General features: G+C 40.9%; 1 protein-coding gene across 1 annotated transcript in view; it reads right to left on the reverse strand.

Annotated features, from left to right (window-relative positions):
• The window catches only part of WDSUB1 (WD repeat, sterile alpha motif and U-box domain containing 1), a 68,053-nt gene that overhangs the window by 20,831 nt on the left and 28,382 nt on the right, over window positions 1-18,840 (reverse strand). The window contains exons 5-9 of the mRNA XM_074967414.1: window positions 18,368-18,461; window positions 14,949-14,982; window positions 12,266-12,306; window positions 12,070-12,176; window positions 11,303-11,482 (exon numbers count right to left, since the gene is read on the reverse strand). Coding sequence (XP_074823515.1) covers window positions 11,303-11,482; window positions 12,070-12,176; window positions 12,266-12,306; window positions 14,949-14,982; window positions 18,368-18,461 — 456 coding nt within the window. The remainder of the gene's footprint in view (window positions 1-11,302; window positions 11,483-12,069; window positions 12,177-12,265; window positions 12,307-14,948; window positions 14,983-18,367; window positions 18,462-18,840) is intronic.

Below are 18,840 nucleotides of genomic sequence, written 5' to 3' on the forward strand. Positions count from 1 at the left end.
ATTTCTCGCTCTAATCTCTCCCCCCAGGCTCCTCATCTCAGTTCTCGACTCTGGCTCCATGTCACAGTCTCTTTCCCTAGCCAGTCGTAGTCTCCCTCTCATCCTGTCTCCCAATGTCCCCAAAACCCCTTGCCTAGCCAGTTCAAGTTTCATTGCTGGGTTCCTTATCTCCATATACTCTCTCCACCCCCATTCCTTCAAGGGTCAGCTCTTACCAACCCAAATGCAGAGGGGACATTCCTCCTCCACACTGTCTGGGAACCAGCAATGGAGCACTGAGAGCTCAGGAGAGAACTCAGATCCACAGTGCCACAGCAGCCCACAATAACTGGAAGCAGCAACTGCAAGAAAAGTCCTGCTCAGTTCCCTGAAATCCTGGGCTGCAGCATGCTCAGTGCTGATGAATTTTTCACAGAATGTACCTGCCACGCACTAACAAGCCTCTGCTGAGCATATGCAAATTGAATTTTTTGAGATAACTTGGCCAAATTTGGGCAATTTTTCGTGGGAACACCCATAGGCATATTCCTGAAACCAACTCAACTGTCCTGCCAAATTTCAAGTAATTACTTCAAAGCATGGAGGTGCTAGAGTTTCTAAACTGAATGGTTATGAGAAATATTTTAAGATGGGCAAAGTATTTTTCCCTAAATGCATTTCTTGGAAATGGCTGAACCATTTTTGCTGAAACTTGGCATGGAAAATTTCAGCCTGAATAGTTAAAGTTTGGCAAAGTAATATGAAATTGAAAACAGGTTCTTATAACTGGAAGTGTCAGACAACTTTAACTATATGGTGGCATTACCAGCTCTGTCCTATTGACTGTCCTGAATTCCTGGGTGCCAGTAATATAAAATGCTGACCAAGTCTGGTGAGTGCCAAAAATTGACTGGATTCAGGTAAAAGGAGAAAAGGTAAATGTTCTGGTCCTCATGGAACATGGAAAGAATCACGCATCATATCCGCTACCACTTTTCACAGCACCTCAGAGATGAAGGATCGAGGAGGACAAGTATACTTTAAGTGTTCTATCCAGAGAATGGAAAAATCCCTGTTTTCCAGGCCCTTACTTCCTTTAACTGACTGCAACATTTCTTGAGCTTGCTTCCCATTGCAAACAGATCCATGTTGAAAGAACTCCACGTCTTGAAAACAATGAAGAATTCTGGGGTTCAACAACCACTTTTGTAGGAGAAAATTCTGGTAACTGGGCAAGCCCACTTTGCTGCTGTTTTCCTGTTAGATGGGTAACACTGGTGGATGAAAAGTCTTTTTTTTTTTTTTTGGTAACCTAGTAAGTAATTTTCATGCCAGAGATGCACTTTTGATGCTCCTTATTTTTCCTGCTCAAGATACAGAGACTTCTTTATTGGTTGATATAATGTACCATTTAGACATAGAAGACATCATCAAGGATTCTTGATCTCAACTGGATGCAAAACCTGTTATCTCAAAACAATCCACAAACTGTACCAACTGGCCAAGGAATGCTACAGCCTAGGAGGCTGATCTCTAGGAGATTTCCTGTTTTGAGCTCCAGTACACGTAACACCTCTCTGAAAAGGTATTCCAAGTCCTTTGCAGGAAAGTCTGGTTGTGCTGGGAGGGTTGGGGGGTTTCATCTGAAGCCCTTTAATACTACTTTTAATCAAGATTCACCATGTTTTTTTTGGCAAAGCAGAACTTGTCTAAACTCTTGGAAAACTGGAGAGAGATAAGGGACTCTGAGGGAAACCATGGCACCAGCACACTTGATTGACCTGTCTACTGGGTGAAACAACTCTTCTATTATGGGCTGGTGATGTGAGAAGAATATACTTCTTATTCCTGCTATCTTTTTTCTAAGCTTGTCCTCATCATATAGCTGCAATGAACAGGCAACTATGTTTGCAAATAATGCAAATTTTCCGCACCTTGTTTGACTATGAGACTATATTTGACTAGAAAACATGTCTGTGATGGTCAGTATCTTGCTGTCCAAAAACTTGTGAAATGTATCACTGTGTTCTTTATATTATGTTAGATGACAATTAGTCTGGGAACAGAGGCTAGTTCTATTTGCATGGTAATGAAGCACTCTTTCAAAGAGGTGTCAAAAACAATCAGAGGGGCTAATGAAATGTTATGTGAACCTCTGCTGGTTGCCTTCTCTTCGATTAAACGCCTTTGCAGGGAAGCAAAGAAACCCTTTTTATTAAATGCAAATCAGGACTCAAGTAAAGACTAAAGATGTAAGAAACTAACAGAAAACAATATAAGGAAAAACACCTATATTATATATCAGTTATCAACCATGGCTGAACTGCAGAAATAAAAACAGAATTACTGTGTAAGGACTAAAAGGACAATAAGAAAAGGAATACTTGTGGCTGTAGCTCACGAAAGCTTATGCTCAAATAAATTTGTTAGTCTCTAAGGTGCCACAAGTACTCCTTTTCTTTTTGCGAATACAGACTAACAGGGCTGCTACTCTGAAATCTGTCTAAAAGGACAATGTGGCTCTTTCACAACTGGCTATCTGAATCCTCGTAAATGCTGCATTTCCAGATCAAAGGGAATGGGATACCAAGGAGTGGAAAAGGAGACACCCAGCCATCTTGAGACATGATACACACAGATTAAACACACAGATTAAACACACAGATTAAACACACAGATTAAACTGTAAGTCAGACAGGCTGGGAGAAATCCTAAAAGCTTTTAGGCTGAGAGAAACTATTTTTATTTACGATCTATGCAACACTTTCATACTTTGCAATCCAAGTTGTGAGCCCATCGCAGATAAGAAAGAAGAGGTACTTCTATTGTAATTTTGGTTAGATAAAATAAGAAAATAAGTAATTTTGAATTAATTTTATTTTCTATCCTACGCCAAATAAATTTGTGGCCTAATGTTCAGAAGCATGTCAATGGGACTTGTGAGCGTACAGCATTTCAGAATATCAGGACACTGACTCTTATTTAAAGGGATACTATCAACTTGAATGATTTTAAAATTGGCTAATTTAATATCCATTTTCTGATAGAGCACTGTTTAAACAGATATCCTAATATTTCCTTTCTTGAAAAACTATGTTTTTCAACTCCCTTGTTGATGTTTAAAGGGTCTTTCCAGCAAAGGAAAAGATGACTACAGAAATTGCTGTCAAATGCACAAAATAAACACCCTGAATTTTTTTTATTGCTGACTTCTTTCAGCTTTAATAATGTTGGGTGATAGGATCTGTGGCAGGCAGACCACTCCCTCACAGAAATGTGATTTTCAAGTTGATGGTGCCCCTTTGAAATAACTGGATGGACACTGTTGGCTTGTGGACAACTGCTGTTGGGCACCTTGGAGAGAAGAGAATCGATTCCAAAGGAATGCAGAACCAAGAGTGAGGTAGCAGATAGGGCCTGCAATTCCCCCTCCCCCCCAAAAAGTACTGCAAAGAAGCCACTATCTGTAGCAGGGGTGGCAGGTTTGTAGAAATTTTGGTGGTGCTCAGAACCCGCCCCCCCAAACTCTGCCCCCCACCTGCCTAAGGCTCTGGGAGGGAGTTTGGGTTGGGGGAGAAGGTCTAGGGTGCAGGCCCTGGGCTGGGGATTGGGGTGCTGGAGGGGGGCAGGGTGCAGTCTCTGGGAAGGAGTTTGGGTGCAGAAGGGGTGAGAGATTGGGCTCTGGGAGGGAGTCTGGGATGCAGGCTCTGGGGTGGAGTCTGGGTGCTGGATGCAGGCTCCAGGCTGGGGCAGGGGGTGAGGGGTGCAGGCTCTGGGAGGGAGTTTGGGGGCAGGATAGGGTATGTAGGAAGGGGGTGGGGGTGCAGGCTCTGGGACGGAGTTTGGGTGCAGGCGGGCGTGAGGGGGGCAGGCTCTGGGAGGGATTTTGGGGATGGGAAGGGATGCAGAGGAAGGGGGCGCAGGAGTGAGGCTGGGGATGTGTGGTGAGGGCTGTGGGATGGAGCTGGAGATGAGGGGTTCATGATGCAGGAGGGGCTCAGGTCTGGGGATGGGGGGGATGAGGGCTCTGGCTGGGGATGGGGGGGGATGAGGGTATGGGAGAGGCTCAGGGCTAGGGCAGAGGATTGGGGTGGGGGGGGCAGACTCTGGGGTGGGGCAGGGCTGGGGATGAGTTTGGGGTGCAAGCAGGCTGCCCCAGGGCTGGGGCCAGAGAGGAAGACTCCCCTCAGCCCTCTCCCCACCGCCAGCAGCGAGCTCTGAGGGAGGGGCCCCCTTGCATCCCCCTGGCAACACACTCACCCCACACCACTGTCACTGCACGAGCTCCTAGGGCCCCTCTCAGGTACAGGAAGCCCCCTCGCCTCCCCTGTGGTGGGTACCGGGGCATGGGGCTGCCATCACATGTGCGCCTCCTCCCCTGCTGCTGCCCCTCGCTGTAGCCTCACTGGGGGTGGATACACTTCACTCTACACAGAAATTCCTGCAACACCCAGTCAGCTTAGAGGATATATGGTTCCCAAATATTTAGCCTCTATTACGAGAGCATAAGAATGGCCATAATGCGTGAGAGCAGTAGTCCACCTAGCCCAGTATCCTGTATTCTGACAGTGGTCAGTGCCCGATGTTTCAGAGGGAATGAACAGAACAGAGCAATTTCAAGTAATTCATCCCCTATTGTCCAGTCCCAGCTTCTGGCAGTTGGAGGTTTAGGGACACCCAAAGCATAGGTGTCCTAAACAGTATCTGCTTTCCCAGGGACGTGGATGAAGTGGCTCCTCCTGTCCCCATCCAATTCTTGGTAGTAATTTAATAAAAAAGTGTTTTTACTACACTTTTAAAGCAGTTGGGGATGGAGCTCCCCACCTGCTCCCCTTCTGGCCTTCTCTCTCTGACAGCACAGGCACTATTAACACTGCTAACAGACAGGCATTGGAGGGCCATGATGCTATAAAAAACAGCTACTTACCTGTGTTGTAACTTTTATCTTTGAGATATTGTTGCACATGTGTATTCCATTCCGGTGTGCACGCGCCCAGCACACTGGAGCTGGAGAGTTTTCTGCAGAAGTACCCATCGGGGCAGTACATTCTCCTGTCCCCTCCCAAGGCTATATACTGGTGGCGTCATCCTGACTTCCCTCAGTTCCTTTGCGCTACAACATGGAAAAACAGGTGGAGGATGGGTCATGGAATACTCTTGTACAACAATGTCTCGAAGAACAGTTATAATACAGGTAAGTAACTTTTTTCTTCTTTGAGTGGTTGCACACATGTATTCCACTCAGGTGACTTACAAGCACTACCGTTGGGAGGTGGGTCTTGGAGTCTACTTAAATAGTAACTGCAAAACAGCCTTCCCAAAATTTGCACCATATCTCAGTACAGTTTTGACGGTGTAATGATGAGTGAAGGCATGCATCGAGGATGAGGGGGCAGTCCTACAAATGTGCAGTATGAGCTCTTGTTGTACAAGCCAATAGTCTGTGGAAGAAAAGCTTTCACTACCCCATAAACTGTGGTAATACGGTGCATAATTTATCTAGAAATTGTCTGTGTTTACTCTTTGGCCACTCATTTGGATAATGTAAGAAACAAAATAGCTAAGGAAACAGCCTGGAAGGCTTAGTCTTGTTCAGATAAAAGGATAATGCTCTCATTACATACAAAGTATGTAGATGTTTTGTCCTCATATGAATATGGTTTTGGGAAAAACTAAAACAAAAACAGTAAGTATATTCAAATTAAAAGCATATATCACCTAATTAACAACTTCAGTTGTGGCTTCAAAGCTACTTTTGTTTGAAAAACATTGTATTTGAAAAACCCTGCCATGAGAGCCTGTAGCTCATCCACTCTTCTGGCTGACGTGATAGCAATAAGAACACAGATGAGGCAAAGAAGAGGCGGCCACTGGCCCAAAAAGAGGGGGCATTAAAGCAGTTAATACAGTGCTAAGACCCCAAAGTGGCAACGCATTCTTTACTGGGGGGGAGGGGGGGTGAAGAGGTCAAACAATCCCCTTTAAAAATCCAGAGACCATCTGGTTTGAAAAAACTGATCTCTGAATGGGACGGTGAACTGCTGAGATCACTGCTAAGTGAACTATCAGGTAGCTTAGAGGCATGAGGATTTGAGATATAACAGGTACTATAAAATTCCCTGAATCTTAGCTTCTGATGGCGGTATGTGGAGTGGACCAGATTCGAAATAGTTTCCACTTTGCTAAATAAGTGGATCGTTTTCTACTGGTAAGCAATACCTTCTGAACTGCCACTGGGCAGTGCTTCCCTGCCTAACCACTCAATAGCCATGCCATAAAGGTACAGGATTTTTGGGTCCAGGTGCAACATCCATCCATGCTGCTGGGACAGTAGCTCTGAAAGCAGAGGCAGAGGCCACAGAAGTTGGATATTCACAGCCTCTCGATTCAAGAGCCAGCATTGTCTCACCCAAGTTGAAGCTAGAAGAATTATCTTGATGTAGTCTTGCAAATAAACTTAAGGGTTGCTTGAAGGTTGGAATAGGGAGACTGTGTACATGAGACTCAGTCCCCACCTCAGGAGAAAAACATCAGTTAATGAGCCTGGACCATGACTTGCTCGCGAACAGAACTGATGGCATTTCTTCTTGTCTTTTGTTGCAAATAGGTCAACTGAAGGAATACCCCAGACCCGAAAGACAATTTTGAGTACACTGTTCTTCAGGGACCATGTCTGATTTGAAAAAAATCTCCAAATGAGATAATTGGCCAGCTGGTTCTAATAACCTTGTCAGTGCGCAATGGGAGAAATGCCCTTCTTGATGCAGAAGTCCTAGTTCATAACTTCTTGACAATGCTGATTGACCGTGCCCTTCTCTTGTCTGTTTTGTTAGTAGATTGTTGTGTGGTTGGTTTGGATGACTGTGGTATGACAAGTCCATGGTGTGAGGGAGAAAAGCACATTAGCTTTGTGAATTGCCTGGAATTCAAGGACATTGACATGAAGGATCACTGTGTTCTAGCCATAATGCTTGGGTTCACAAACCCTCGCGGGACAGACATTGGTAACAAAACTGGCCCTTTGTATTCAGAGTTTAATTAAAAAAGAGCATTAAAAAATGAGGCATAAAGGTGCAAGCCCAGGGAAACACAGGCCAGTGGTTTGAACACTGAATATCTCCTTGGAATGGCAGTGGAATTGAATCTAACGCATGGAGGCTACTTCAGCCCAAAGACACAATCCTAACGCATCCTGCGGTAAGGAGAAGACAGAAAGATCCATGAAGCAGCAGATCTTCTGGCCATGTCTTCCATGCAGTCACATACAGAGTCTCTCATAGAGCTGGGCTCCATGCCCACTATCCAGCTGTCTCTTTGTATCACTGATTCTGCTGTTAAGGGGACCTCCACTATTGCAGAGATTGGGGTTGTATTTGCTCCATAAAGTATCACAGACGTTTGCAAACAAATATGAAAAATCATTGCACTTGTCAAAATTTGGGTTTACCAACCTTGAAAGCGTGGCTCAGATATGTGCCTGCATGTTTTAACAGCTCTCTTTGGGGTGCAGTGCTTGTAATATTAAAAAATGACACTTTTTTTTTTTTTGGTTAGAGTCAATTCCTGATTATTCTAACTCAAATATTTAAAATCAATACATTGTTTTTCTCTGCATCCTATAACCAATCCTTATCACAGGTTCTGCCAAATCAGATTTCATTTTCTTATTTGTAGTTTGTAATTAGTTCTCAGTGGTGTCATCTTAGTACTGAGTGTGATATGTACAGTGGGTCAGTCCTCCTGGAGACTATCAGTCCCACAGCTTTCAATTTTCACATAACCCTGTAGACAGCATTATCTGATTAGTCTCAGCTGATTAGCACCGCAGCACAGTTTTAGGCCATCTCCAACGTTTAATAAAATTTATACAGAAATTGATTTTATCATTTGCTTTTCAGAAGTGGTCTTCTTTGGGAGAACGGTCTTTTATGGATACCTACTCTCAGAATTGCAAGAGCTAACTACTGACTTCTAGAACCCAATGAGGTAGTTCATGCAATAATGCCTCCTGTGATCTGACATATACTAGTACCTCATTGTAAAATATTTGTTGTGACCTTGTCTATTAGTGTGACACAGTACCTCAAAATAATACCCTGTACCCCCATACTCACCACTTGTATATGGTTATGATCTATTTGTACAAAGCATGCCTTGTGAGGTATCATTGGAAAAGTTATGGTCTTTTGAACATCACTGTCCTGTTAAAATCTGTGTATCATGGTACATGAAGTCATGAAATTTTGTTGTATGTTTGCTACTGAAACAGGAGTCTGGGCAATGTCCACAGACTGGCTCTTCAGTGGCAACAAAAGAGCGACCAACACCCAGCCAGGTGTAAAGCAACCATCACCGGCCATTCACTAGCAGGGGAGGAGTTGTTAACAAGAAATTTATAATTCACATGAAAGATAGTTGCTCGAGCGCGTAAACCATGGAGCTGCCTGACCCCATGACGCAGCAAGGACTTTTCCAGTAAAAAGAGTCAAGACATTAAAAGGGGGAACAAAGGCCCCAGACCACCTCTCCTTCCCTACCTATTCTGAAGGCAACAAGATCATCTGGAAGACAAAGGAACATTTGGACTGGGGGGAGTGGTCCTAACTGGAAAAGCTTTCCAGTTAGCACAGACTGCTGTAGGCAATTGGGTAAGAGAAACCTTGTTACTTCAAACTTGACTTAGCTTGATAAAGTTTAGGAATTAGACTGTGATTTTACCTTTTGTTACCACTTATCACTTAAAATCTATATTTCTGTGTTAATATACTTATTTTATGTTTTCTCTAAGCCAGTGTGTTTTTGACCTAAGTTTGGGGAATCTATTCCGGTTACAAGGGCTGGTGCATATTCATACCCTTTGATGGAATGACAAACTAATGAGCGTACTCTGATCAATGAGGTCTTGAGCAGTGTAAGACGCACATTTCTGGGGTGCCGTGCAAAGCTGGGGCTGAGGGATATGCAGGTGTCGCCTTATGTGTAATTCAAGAGTGGCTGAGCATAGCACTCTAGTAGTTGTCTGGGGGTGACTTGCACGCTAGAGGCAGGGGTGAGTGGGCCAAGTGGCAGCTCACACTGCAAAGCAGGGCATAGGACACACCAGACTGGAGAGTTAAGGGGGCACAATGATTCAACAGTCCAAATTGTACCCTGGGGCCTCTCACAATTAGTATATGTATGTAAGAACTTGTAGGGCTAGAATCTGAGCCCATTGGGGTTCTGGGCCACTGACGCCTCTGCATTGCCATTAGAGGTAGGTGTGCATAGGAGGACCCTGCAAAGCTAGGCTCAGCAGGAAGTACCACCAACAGGGCCTAAGCAGAGGCCACTCCCAGCTCACTGACTGGCCAATACCAGTATATAAATTAGGAAGCCATGATGGTGAGCTGTCTGAGCAACAACAAGACTGCCTGCCTGCTTACTTCTGCTTCAGACCCTAGACTCCGGCCTCTGACCCTGATCTGTGCTTGATTTCACTACTGGATTGTTATCTGTAACCTGGCACCCAGCCCTGACTTCTTGGTATCCTGACCTGGTTCAACTCTGACATGCTAGTGCCCAACCCTGACTTCCCGGCTTTCTGACCTTGCTTGCCCTGCTATTGTCCCCAGTCACAACTCAGCAGCTGACTGGGCATGCCAGACATCCACAGCCCAGCCCTGATAGAAGAGTACTTCCTCTGGGCAGACTTCTGCAATATAGCTCCCAACTTTATTGGCATAAAACTGTAGGACTGTATACCAGGTATCTTTTTGATTAATAGTTTTAAAAACTACTTGTACCAAGCAAGCTTCTTCTAATCCCTACTAACTAACTTTAGAAACTAACGTAACGTCTATGGCTAACGGAAAAAAAATCTAGCGAAAAGCACATATTTTTGTTTATGAGATTTCTTTCAATTACAGTATCTTCCACCCAAAATAATTCACAACTAAATCCAGGGTTGATGGCCTCTACATGTTTCAAACACACACAGATTCTTTAGACTGACAGGAAAAAAATCAACAAAGAACAGTTCACTGCTTACATTAGCTAGAATCATTGACTATAGCGTGTACACATGTCAAGGCTGAATCCTCACTGTCACTTTGAGTACAGAAGGTGGGGGCTCGCAAGGATTTTAAAAATTAATACTTGCCACTCCAGGTTTGTATTAAACTCCCAAGGTTACAGCTTTTCTCTGACCTTGGCTTGGTAAACGCTGCCACCACCCAAATGCAAAAAAACCCTTGAACCCAGGAAGGAACATTTGGAAATTCCTCCTTGGGGGGTACCCTGAAGATCTTTCACCTCCCCCTTCAAAGAAGAGCTGAGAAAGAAAATAAAGGAACTTAGCTGTTGCTACCAGCTAATCAAACAACATATGCACATACCTCTTTGGGACCAAAAATCCAACCCTGGTCTTAAAAAAGGTAAAATTTATTAAAAACAAAAAGAAAGGAAATATATTTGGAACTTAGGCTTTTTGCTAGATCTTAAAAGAAACAATTACAAAAATTAAGCATCAAGATAGCTCTCCTGAGGTTCAGCTTAAAGGTTACAAGCAATATAAAAGCATCTGGGGTTAGCACAGAGGAGATCCAAAGCCAAAATAAAGAAATAAACCTAATCGCATCTATTTAAATATGCCCTGTCCAATGATTTCTTCTAGGTATGGAAGATGAATTTTTATACCTGGTTCAAGCCTTACACAGCATTCCTGCTTATAGCATTGCTGCTCCGTGTTTCCTTCTCCTGAGAACAAAGGGAAAGTTTCTTTCCCAATTTTAAAAAGTTCTAGCCTGCGCACTGGCTCTTTTGGTCAAGTGCCCATTTTTTATTTTTTAACCTGGGGGACTTTTTAACGCTTTACAGGTAAAGCAATTAGAGAACAGCTACGAAGAGGGATTTTACAGCTAACTGACTGGCTGGGTGTCCATCAAAGGGAGCTATGCCCCCCCTCCCCACACACACACTTCATTTATCACAACATGTATGTGTGTAAAGAAATTGAAATTACTTTCTTCCACCTCAGATTTCAGAGTTGAGAATTATAGAATAGGAAACTTAGTCCACTCCCTGCCAATGCAAGATTGTTGTACATTTGTTGTCTCTAGGGATGGGAAAACTTAAAAAAAACCCAAAAAACACACAAGTATTTTGGATGAACAGAGTATCAACAGTATTTGGCTATGTACTGTATTTAACAAAAAAAATAGAGTGGCAGGATAACTGTAAACTTAAAGGAGAGGATATACCTACATGGAATTCCTGACCTCCTTCCACCCTAAAAGTTCCTAAATTCCTATAAAAGATTACAATTTTATTGCCTTTACATTCTTACCAATTTTTAAGTCGTTAGTCAGACTGTGTTTTGTAAGACTCAGCAGCTCTTTGCCATCAATGTTATTCATCTTGAAAATCCCAACAAGGTCTTTTAAACCTTGTGCACAAAGCCAGACTGAGACCTCTTCCTCTGACCAGTTCTCAATAGACATCTTAGGTTCATCTTCCAGTCCACTTCCTTGGAAACAAGTAGAGAAGGAAAATTTCAAATAAGATATAAGAAAAACAGAACTGCTCTTGTGCATTGAAAGTTGCTCTTGGTATACCTTTGTAACATAGCTTTTATGAGCTAGAATGTTTGTTTCCTGACTTATTTTGTCTATATTAATTAGCAAATATATTTTTTTTCCTATTGCCAACTATGCTTGCAATTAACTTGTATTTTCTGTTTCTCATATTATTTGTGTACAAGTGTCACTGGCAAAGTGTGTGTTGCTCTGGGAATAATATTGGTCAGTTAAGTGCTGCCCAGAGAGTAAGAAAAAGAGATGCAAGAGAAAACACTTCTTTTGTTTAGGTCTAAAATTTCCTTAAAGAAGGAGTGGTACATTTGAAAGATTTTTTCTTCCTTTTCCGACATACAGGACATTTCCCAATAGTAAATAACAATTTTAAGAAAGGTCAAATGTTGGGCCTATACTATTTAAGATTACACACTGAGCACATACTAGGGTAAAGCAGTCTGTATAGCATCTCCCAATAGGTTTACAACTATATCATACTGGAAGTATAAAAAGAGTGGGTTTAAAAAATGCATGTACTTACCTGCACAATGTTGCTTTGGATCAAATTGCCAGATATTCACAGTTTTATCCATTGAACCTGTTGCAAGTAATGGAATATTTGGTGCAAAGGCACAAGTTGTAACATATCTAGAAACAAAAGCAATTCAATAATTGAAATTTAAAATCACAAATTAAATACTTTACTTGGTTAATATAGGATTATATGGATTTCACACCTGGTATGCTGAGTTAAAGTGTGCAGGATGCTCCCAGTTTTCTGCAAATAAGAAGTATTGCATTTGTTAGGTCAAACAGAAATAAAAATCACAGTTAATCATTTTTATTTATATAGCAATTTTTAACTCAAAGCACTTTACAAAGATGGGGAAGCATAATGATTTCAATTCTGAAGACGGTGTAACTGAGGCACGAAGAGGGTAAATAATGTGCCAAAAGTCACACAGAAAGTCAGCATCAGACCTGGGAATAGAACTCAAATCTCCTGACTTGAAGCCCCATGTTCAATCCCACTAGAACACACAGCTGTCCCTCAATGTACCTGGCAGACAGAAATATAATATATTCAACTGACATTTCTAAAATTCTATATAGGCTGATTATTCATCAGAATAAAAAAACATTTCTTCCAAAATACTAGAATTAATAACGTATCACAGTGAACTTATAACTGAAACTCAAATAGAATTCAGGATGCAACCTTTAAATAAAAAAAACAGGGTCTGTAACATCACAAGGATTATGCAACTGTGGTTTGCATATGTGGCCACTAGATGCTGCCATTCACAAAAACAAATCAACGATCCCAATCCTTTAAATAATGTTTAAGAGTCTCTCTTTAGTGTAGCATGATTCCTTTCACAGACATTGTCAGAATTTAAAAAAAAAAAAACAAAAACAAGTTATTCTAATTGACCTGTCAACTTTCCTGTTTTTCCTCTCATACTTCTGAACTGTCCCTCATGAGGGATATGTCCCTTATGTTGGACTGAAATTTATCTCCATCCGATGCAGACCTATTGTTCTTTCACTGTTATTACTATAAAGTACATCAGATTTTTTCCCCATAATGTTTAAACAAAAATCCAAGGTTAAAAAAAATATTCTGTCAAATAATTTCTTCCCTGTCACATTCATTATTAAACTTCATGCATTACTATTTTTCTGTATCTCTCATTTTCTTATTGTCTCATATTTGGATGCAGAAGGTTGAAAGTCTGTTTTTCCATATGCTTCTTAACTATGTTTCCATACACTCAGAAGATTCTGAGAACATGAAAGCAGCAAAATATTCTCATGGTTGTGCCATTGGTATTTACCTGTTATTCAGATCTCACAATTTATCTGAGAATTATCTCCCAATTAACATTATAGGACTAAACAGAACTGTGGAACAAATAATTTATTTCTTTAAGTAGTCAGCAATCATGCTTTTTTTTTTTTAAATGAAGTGATAACTTAAAGAAAGCAATGAATCTTTCTAAACCTCACTATAAATCAATATTGACACTGATGAAGAAAAAGAAAATACAATCCATCCCAGCCTGGTTACCACAATTTACCCAGTGAGGCCATGGTCAGCTGGGACATCTGCTTGCAGAGGTCTCATGAGGCAAATGCCAAGAGCTCTTCTCCTCTCTAAACCAAGTATGGCTCGATTTTGTACAGGCTATATGACTGGTTGGACACACCCTCAGACTCCGATTTGCTGGGAGGCTAGAGATGCCTCCCTCATCACCTTTCGGCTGCTGTCACAATAAGCATAGAGTCCAAAAAGTATTTCAGCAGCAGTCAGCGCCCAGGGAAGGCCTGGCATGATCCAGCCCCACAGGCACAGTAATTTGCCCACCATCACATAGGAAGTCTGTTTAAGAACCAGAAATAGAATTCACATCTCCCAGTTCTGTGACTTTAATGAGTGAATACGCTTCCTCTCCTATGTCTTGTAGTTCCCGGGAAGTTCAGGTCCAGATCATGCTCTCAGTTACACCACTATAAATCAAGAGTAACCTCACTTATTTGTGAATTTACACTGGTGAGGAGACAGGAAAAATATTGGGGCCAAATTATGCCTTTGGTGTCACCTTGCTCATATTCTGATTAGGACTCATTCTTTCAGGTCTGGGTGAGCACTTTAAACCAACTGACATTTGAATACGTAAGGGACCATTACACTTCTATGTGAGACAAGAATTCCTAAACACATTCAACCTTAGGTGTTGACTATACACAAAAGTTGTACCACTGTAACTGTATAGGCAAAATGTGTTTATCCTTCACGCTCAGGAAGACAGATTAGTAATTTTAATATTGTGAAAGACAAAAGTTAAATATTATGTACAGATGAATTAGGAAGGCTTTACCACAGTTTTCAGTGGTATTATTCCTACTGTGAAGCAATGAGTCTAAGCAATAAGATGTAAAAAGTGTATGATATTAAAGAATGCTATTATTTCTTAACCACTCCCCTTGAATTGCCCATGTTTGTACATATAATATACTAAAGGATTCCTAAAACAACTATTACTGATTCAGGAAACTCCAATTTTTCCCCCTGTATCAATAACTGCAATCTTGCATGCTTTTGATGATATGACACATAAGACTTACAAATTTCATCCACTTGAATGTGCAGATACATACGTATACAGTACCGTGATTCGGTTGTACAGTACCAAGAAAAGAAAAGAATGAAGTGTAGAAAAAGGTGGCGCGCACGAGAGTCTCTGTACTTTGATATGGACGAACACTTTCCTCACTCCTACTCCAAAAAAATACACACTGAAGATTTCAGGTCATATTTGCTATTCTTCTGTCTTGAGAAGACAACATTTTAGGTGAAGGGATATAAACTAAAAAAAAAAAGTTCAGTAAACTGATCTTGAATTACACAATACTTACAGTGTCATGTATTATGATGGATTTGTCCACAGATCTTTAAAAAAAACAACACATTAAATTAAATGATGACATGGAAAGAGATGAGATAAACTGTATAATTAAAAACTATGGGACAAATTTTTGTCCCATAAGGAAAGTCTAAACAGACAAGATTTGCTGGCAGCAACTGTGCAGATGTTAGACATAGCAATCCTCTTCACTGAAATCTAGAAGTAGGCCCTTAACACCTATACAGTTGCTTGAGGTACAGCCTAGCGGGAAGAGTAGTGGCTGAAGCCCACAGCTCCTCTCAGTCCAATAGGTTTTTGAGGCAGTATATCTGTGTAGTACATAAATCCACTGGCCATGCTACCATCACACCAATAGCTCATTCACATTTGTCCCCTCCATGCTCCTGTATAGGGAGTAGCTGCAAAGGTTGGCTCAACCTTGTGTGGACACTGTGAAATCTGACTGTGTGGGCTCTCCTACCCAGGAGTACTGGCACAATTTTTATAGTGGGGGTGCTGAGAGCGATTGAACCAAACTGTGAACCCTGTATATGATGGAAACCGCTTCAGCACCCTTAGTTCCAGCACCTATGCTCCTACCCTCCAAGTATTTCTGCTTCAATTTGGACCTTGAAAATCTGCAAAGCAGACTAGAGGAAGTGGCTCAATACGGAATATAAAATACTTCATAGTTAAAATATCACTATTTTTAGTAAAATTATCCAAATACAAAGAGTTATAGGTTTATTTTCAGCACATACAGTTCTTCTTGAGTACAGCTATACAGACTGGATGCCAACCTCAAAAGATCAAAAATCATGAATCAGACCCTCAAAAATAATGCAACTGGCCCAAAACCTGGCCCCAAAAAATCGTATCAAATCTTGTGTATTAGTTTGTCTTCTGACTTTCCCCTCTATTCCACTGTCAATGTATGTGAGATAATTTCAGGTTGAAAAGTCAGTCTTTAAGGCATACAAAAATGACTGCCTCTCCCTGGCTACTCAGACAGTATGTCTAAACAGTATAGAAAAACCTGCGCTGGCCTGTGCCAGCTGACTTGGGCTCACGGGCTGGGTTGTGGGGCTGTTTCATACCTGAACAGATTTTCGGGCTCGGGCTGGAGTCTGAGCTCTGGGACTCTCCCGCCCTGCAGAGTCCTAAAGCCCAGGCCTCAGCCCACAAGCCCAAGCAGCCTGGCACAGGCCAACCACATGTTTTCTTTGCGGTGTAGACATATTCAGAGAGGCATGTCCTCACCCCTAAGATAGGAGAACTACCATCCATTTCCAATTACTGTCTTGACCCAGCAGCACCACTTCTCTGTCTCCCTTTGCCCTAGGCTTTCTTCCCTGTCTGGTTCCCAGCACCATTACTCTGCCTCCCCAGTCTCCTCCCATATTTGTGATCCAAAAATAAAATATCAAAAAAGAGAATTAAAGAACCTTTGACTCCCCAAAACAAATACCACCACAAAGAAAAATGACAAAGAAAGTTATTGACCTCTGGGATTTGTTGTTATGACTTTAATTACTGGTTAATCTACAACATTCTTTTTTTTTTTTTAAAGGAATCATTTCCTTAATTTAGAATTTTTTGGTAATAGAATGGAAATTAAAAGGACATATGACTGAAGTATTGCTGGAATTATTTCAAGTTGCTACTTTGACAGCTTACAAGAGGTTAAGTAATTATCTCTTACAATGTGGAATAAAAACATGCATAATGTCATTAAAATATATAAAAACATGAATGATTACAAATATTCTACCTTACTTAGCATTTTCTTCTTTTAAAAAAAACCAGTGTTCGAATACAGAAAATAAGGAAGTTGATCCCACCACGATATTGGTTATTTAATTTAATATTACCAAAACATTAAAATTTTCCTTTCTTGTAAAACTATCCATAGCTGTTTTCTCTCCCACCCTCACATTTTTATACAATACTGACTCTACTAGAAGGAACAATTACATTGCCAGGAGGCTTCAACACCAGTCTAGGATTTTTTTTGCTAATTCCTGATGAAAGCATTAGTTAGAGATGTAAATAGGGTTTAAAATTCTATTGGTTAAAGTGTTAACCATTAAGCAGTTCATATAGGTGGGGAATTATGGGCTCAAGGGGTGCTGCAGCACCCCCACGTTTTACACGTGGTCTGCCTGCCAGCCCCGCGCCCCCGGCAGCTGGCGAGGCTCCAGCAGCAGAGTTTAGTCGTTTAACCAAAACCAATAAGACTGATGCTAATTAGTGAAATCTTTCACTAATACTAGGAATATAAAACTTTAACTGGTTAACCATCTGAAACATGGTACCAAGGGAGTCCTATGTATCCTGAGAGAATTGTTACATTACTTTAATAGACAGCACTTTTCACTTATCACAACAGCATTAAAACCCTAAGCCTATGCGTATCCCACCTTGCAAATCATACAGGATAACAGAAAAGTCATTGCTACAAAGTAACTCCCCAGGGGTGAATTATTTTACCCATTGTTGACATGGAGTGGTAGATTCCATTGGTCTCCTGTGCTATTATAGAAAAAACATGGAGGGCATTTGAATTTTGCCTCCGATATATTTAAAAAACCCTAAAATCAATAAGATGTTCATATAAATAAGGGAACACTGCTTAAACACCAGAAGAATCCACCCTCTACAAACATATTAAGGTGAACTGTAAAAGAGAAATATATTTATAAAATATTCTTTTAAACAGTAGGTAGATCTTAAGTACTGTTGATTCAATATTCACATGGGGGGGAAATATCAGAAAATATGCCTGAAATATTTATAAGCACATCTTTTTGCAATTAAAAAAATTGTATTTTGCACAGAACACTAGCATTTGTACATGCAAACTGTGAATTTGTACATATATCTACAGGTTTTATACATAAATTTGAGTTTTTCTGATGTGCCCACAAATATTATGAGTAAATTTTTGGAAAAGTACAGAAATCTAGCACCAGAAATAAACACTTTGCATGTGTTTTTCTCCCCCAAAAAGAGAGTGAATTCCTTTAGGTAGTTAAATGTTATAAGTCTTATTTCAACAGATTCTAGAACATCATTATAATACATATATCACTTTCAAACTGTGTGTGCATGTGTAGGTATATAATTTTTACAAAGGAAATATTTTAAAACAAAGTGATTTTTTTTAAAGTTCTAGGCCACTGTTTATATTATCTTCATGTAATAATGCAGATAAGTGTCCAGAAAAGCTTTTCATACACCAAAGCTGAAATTGAGTTCTCCCCACTCCAAACACTCTCATCCTATTCCTTAGTAATTTCTGAATTAACTTCAGTGCTTAAAAACAAAAACAACTCAATTTCCACTTCAGAAGGGGGAAATAAATGTTCATCTAAGCACAGACATCTACTGTAAAACTTAAAATAACTAAAATTAAGTGAAACTGCTTACCCTGAAACTAACATCTGCCCATCAGAGGAAAAAGCGCAAGCCAGGACTGGGGCAGAGTGTCCATTCAATGTGCATTCATATTTTAATTCACAACCTACAAACACAATTATAAAAAGTAGAACATGATTTTTCTAAACTTGTTAACCAATCATTTTCCTTTTAAAAATGTTTTGATTTATTACTTTAAAAGGACTGAAAATGTGAGGGCTTGATTGTAATCAAGTGAAGCCAGTTGGATCATTGGGGCATAGGGACACCCTCCAACCACACTCTCTGTTCTTTGGCCAGGTCCCTTGCGCCATATAGTGTGCAAGAAGGGTGGACACGAAGCTGTTATTATGGTCCTACTCTGCTTAGAATTCCTGGATAAACTGGCTTTGTAGCTGTTTTGTGCCACCAAAGCAGACTCATGGATCTGGCCTCAGACCATAATGCATGCACAGAAGTGGGTAATTAGGATTACATAGGCAACC

This window comes from Natator depressus, chromosome 11 (genome assembly GCF_965152275.1).
Source record: "Natator depressus isolate rNatDep1 chromosome 11, rNatDep2.hap1, whole genome shotgun sequence".
Lineage (NCBI taxonomy): Eukaryota > Metazoa > Chordata > Testudines > Cheloniidae > Natator > Natator depressus.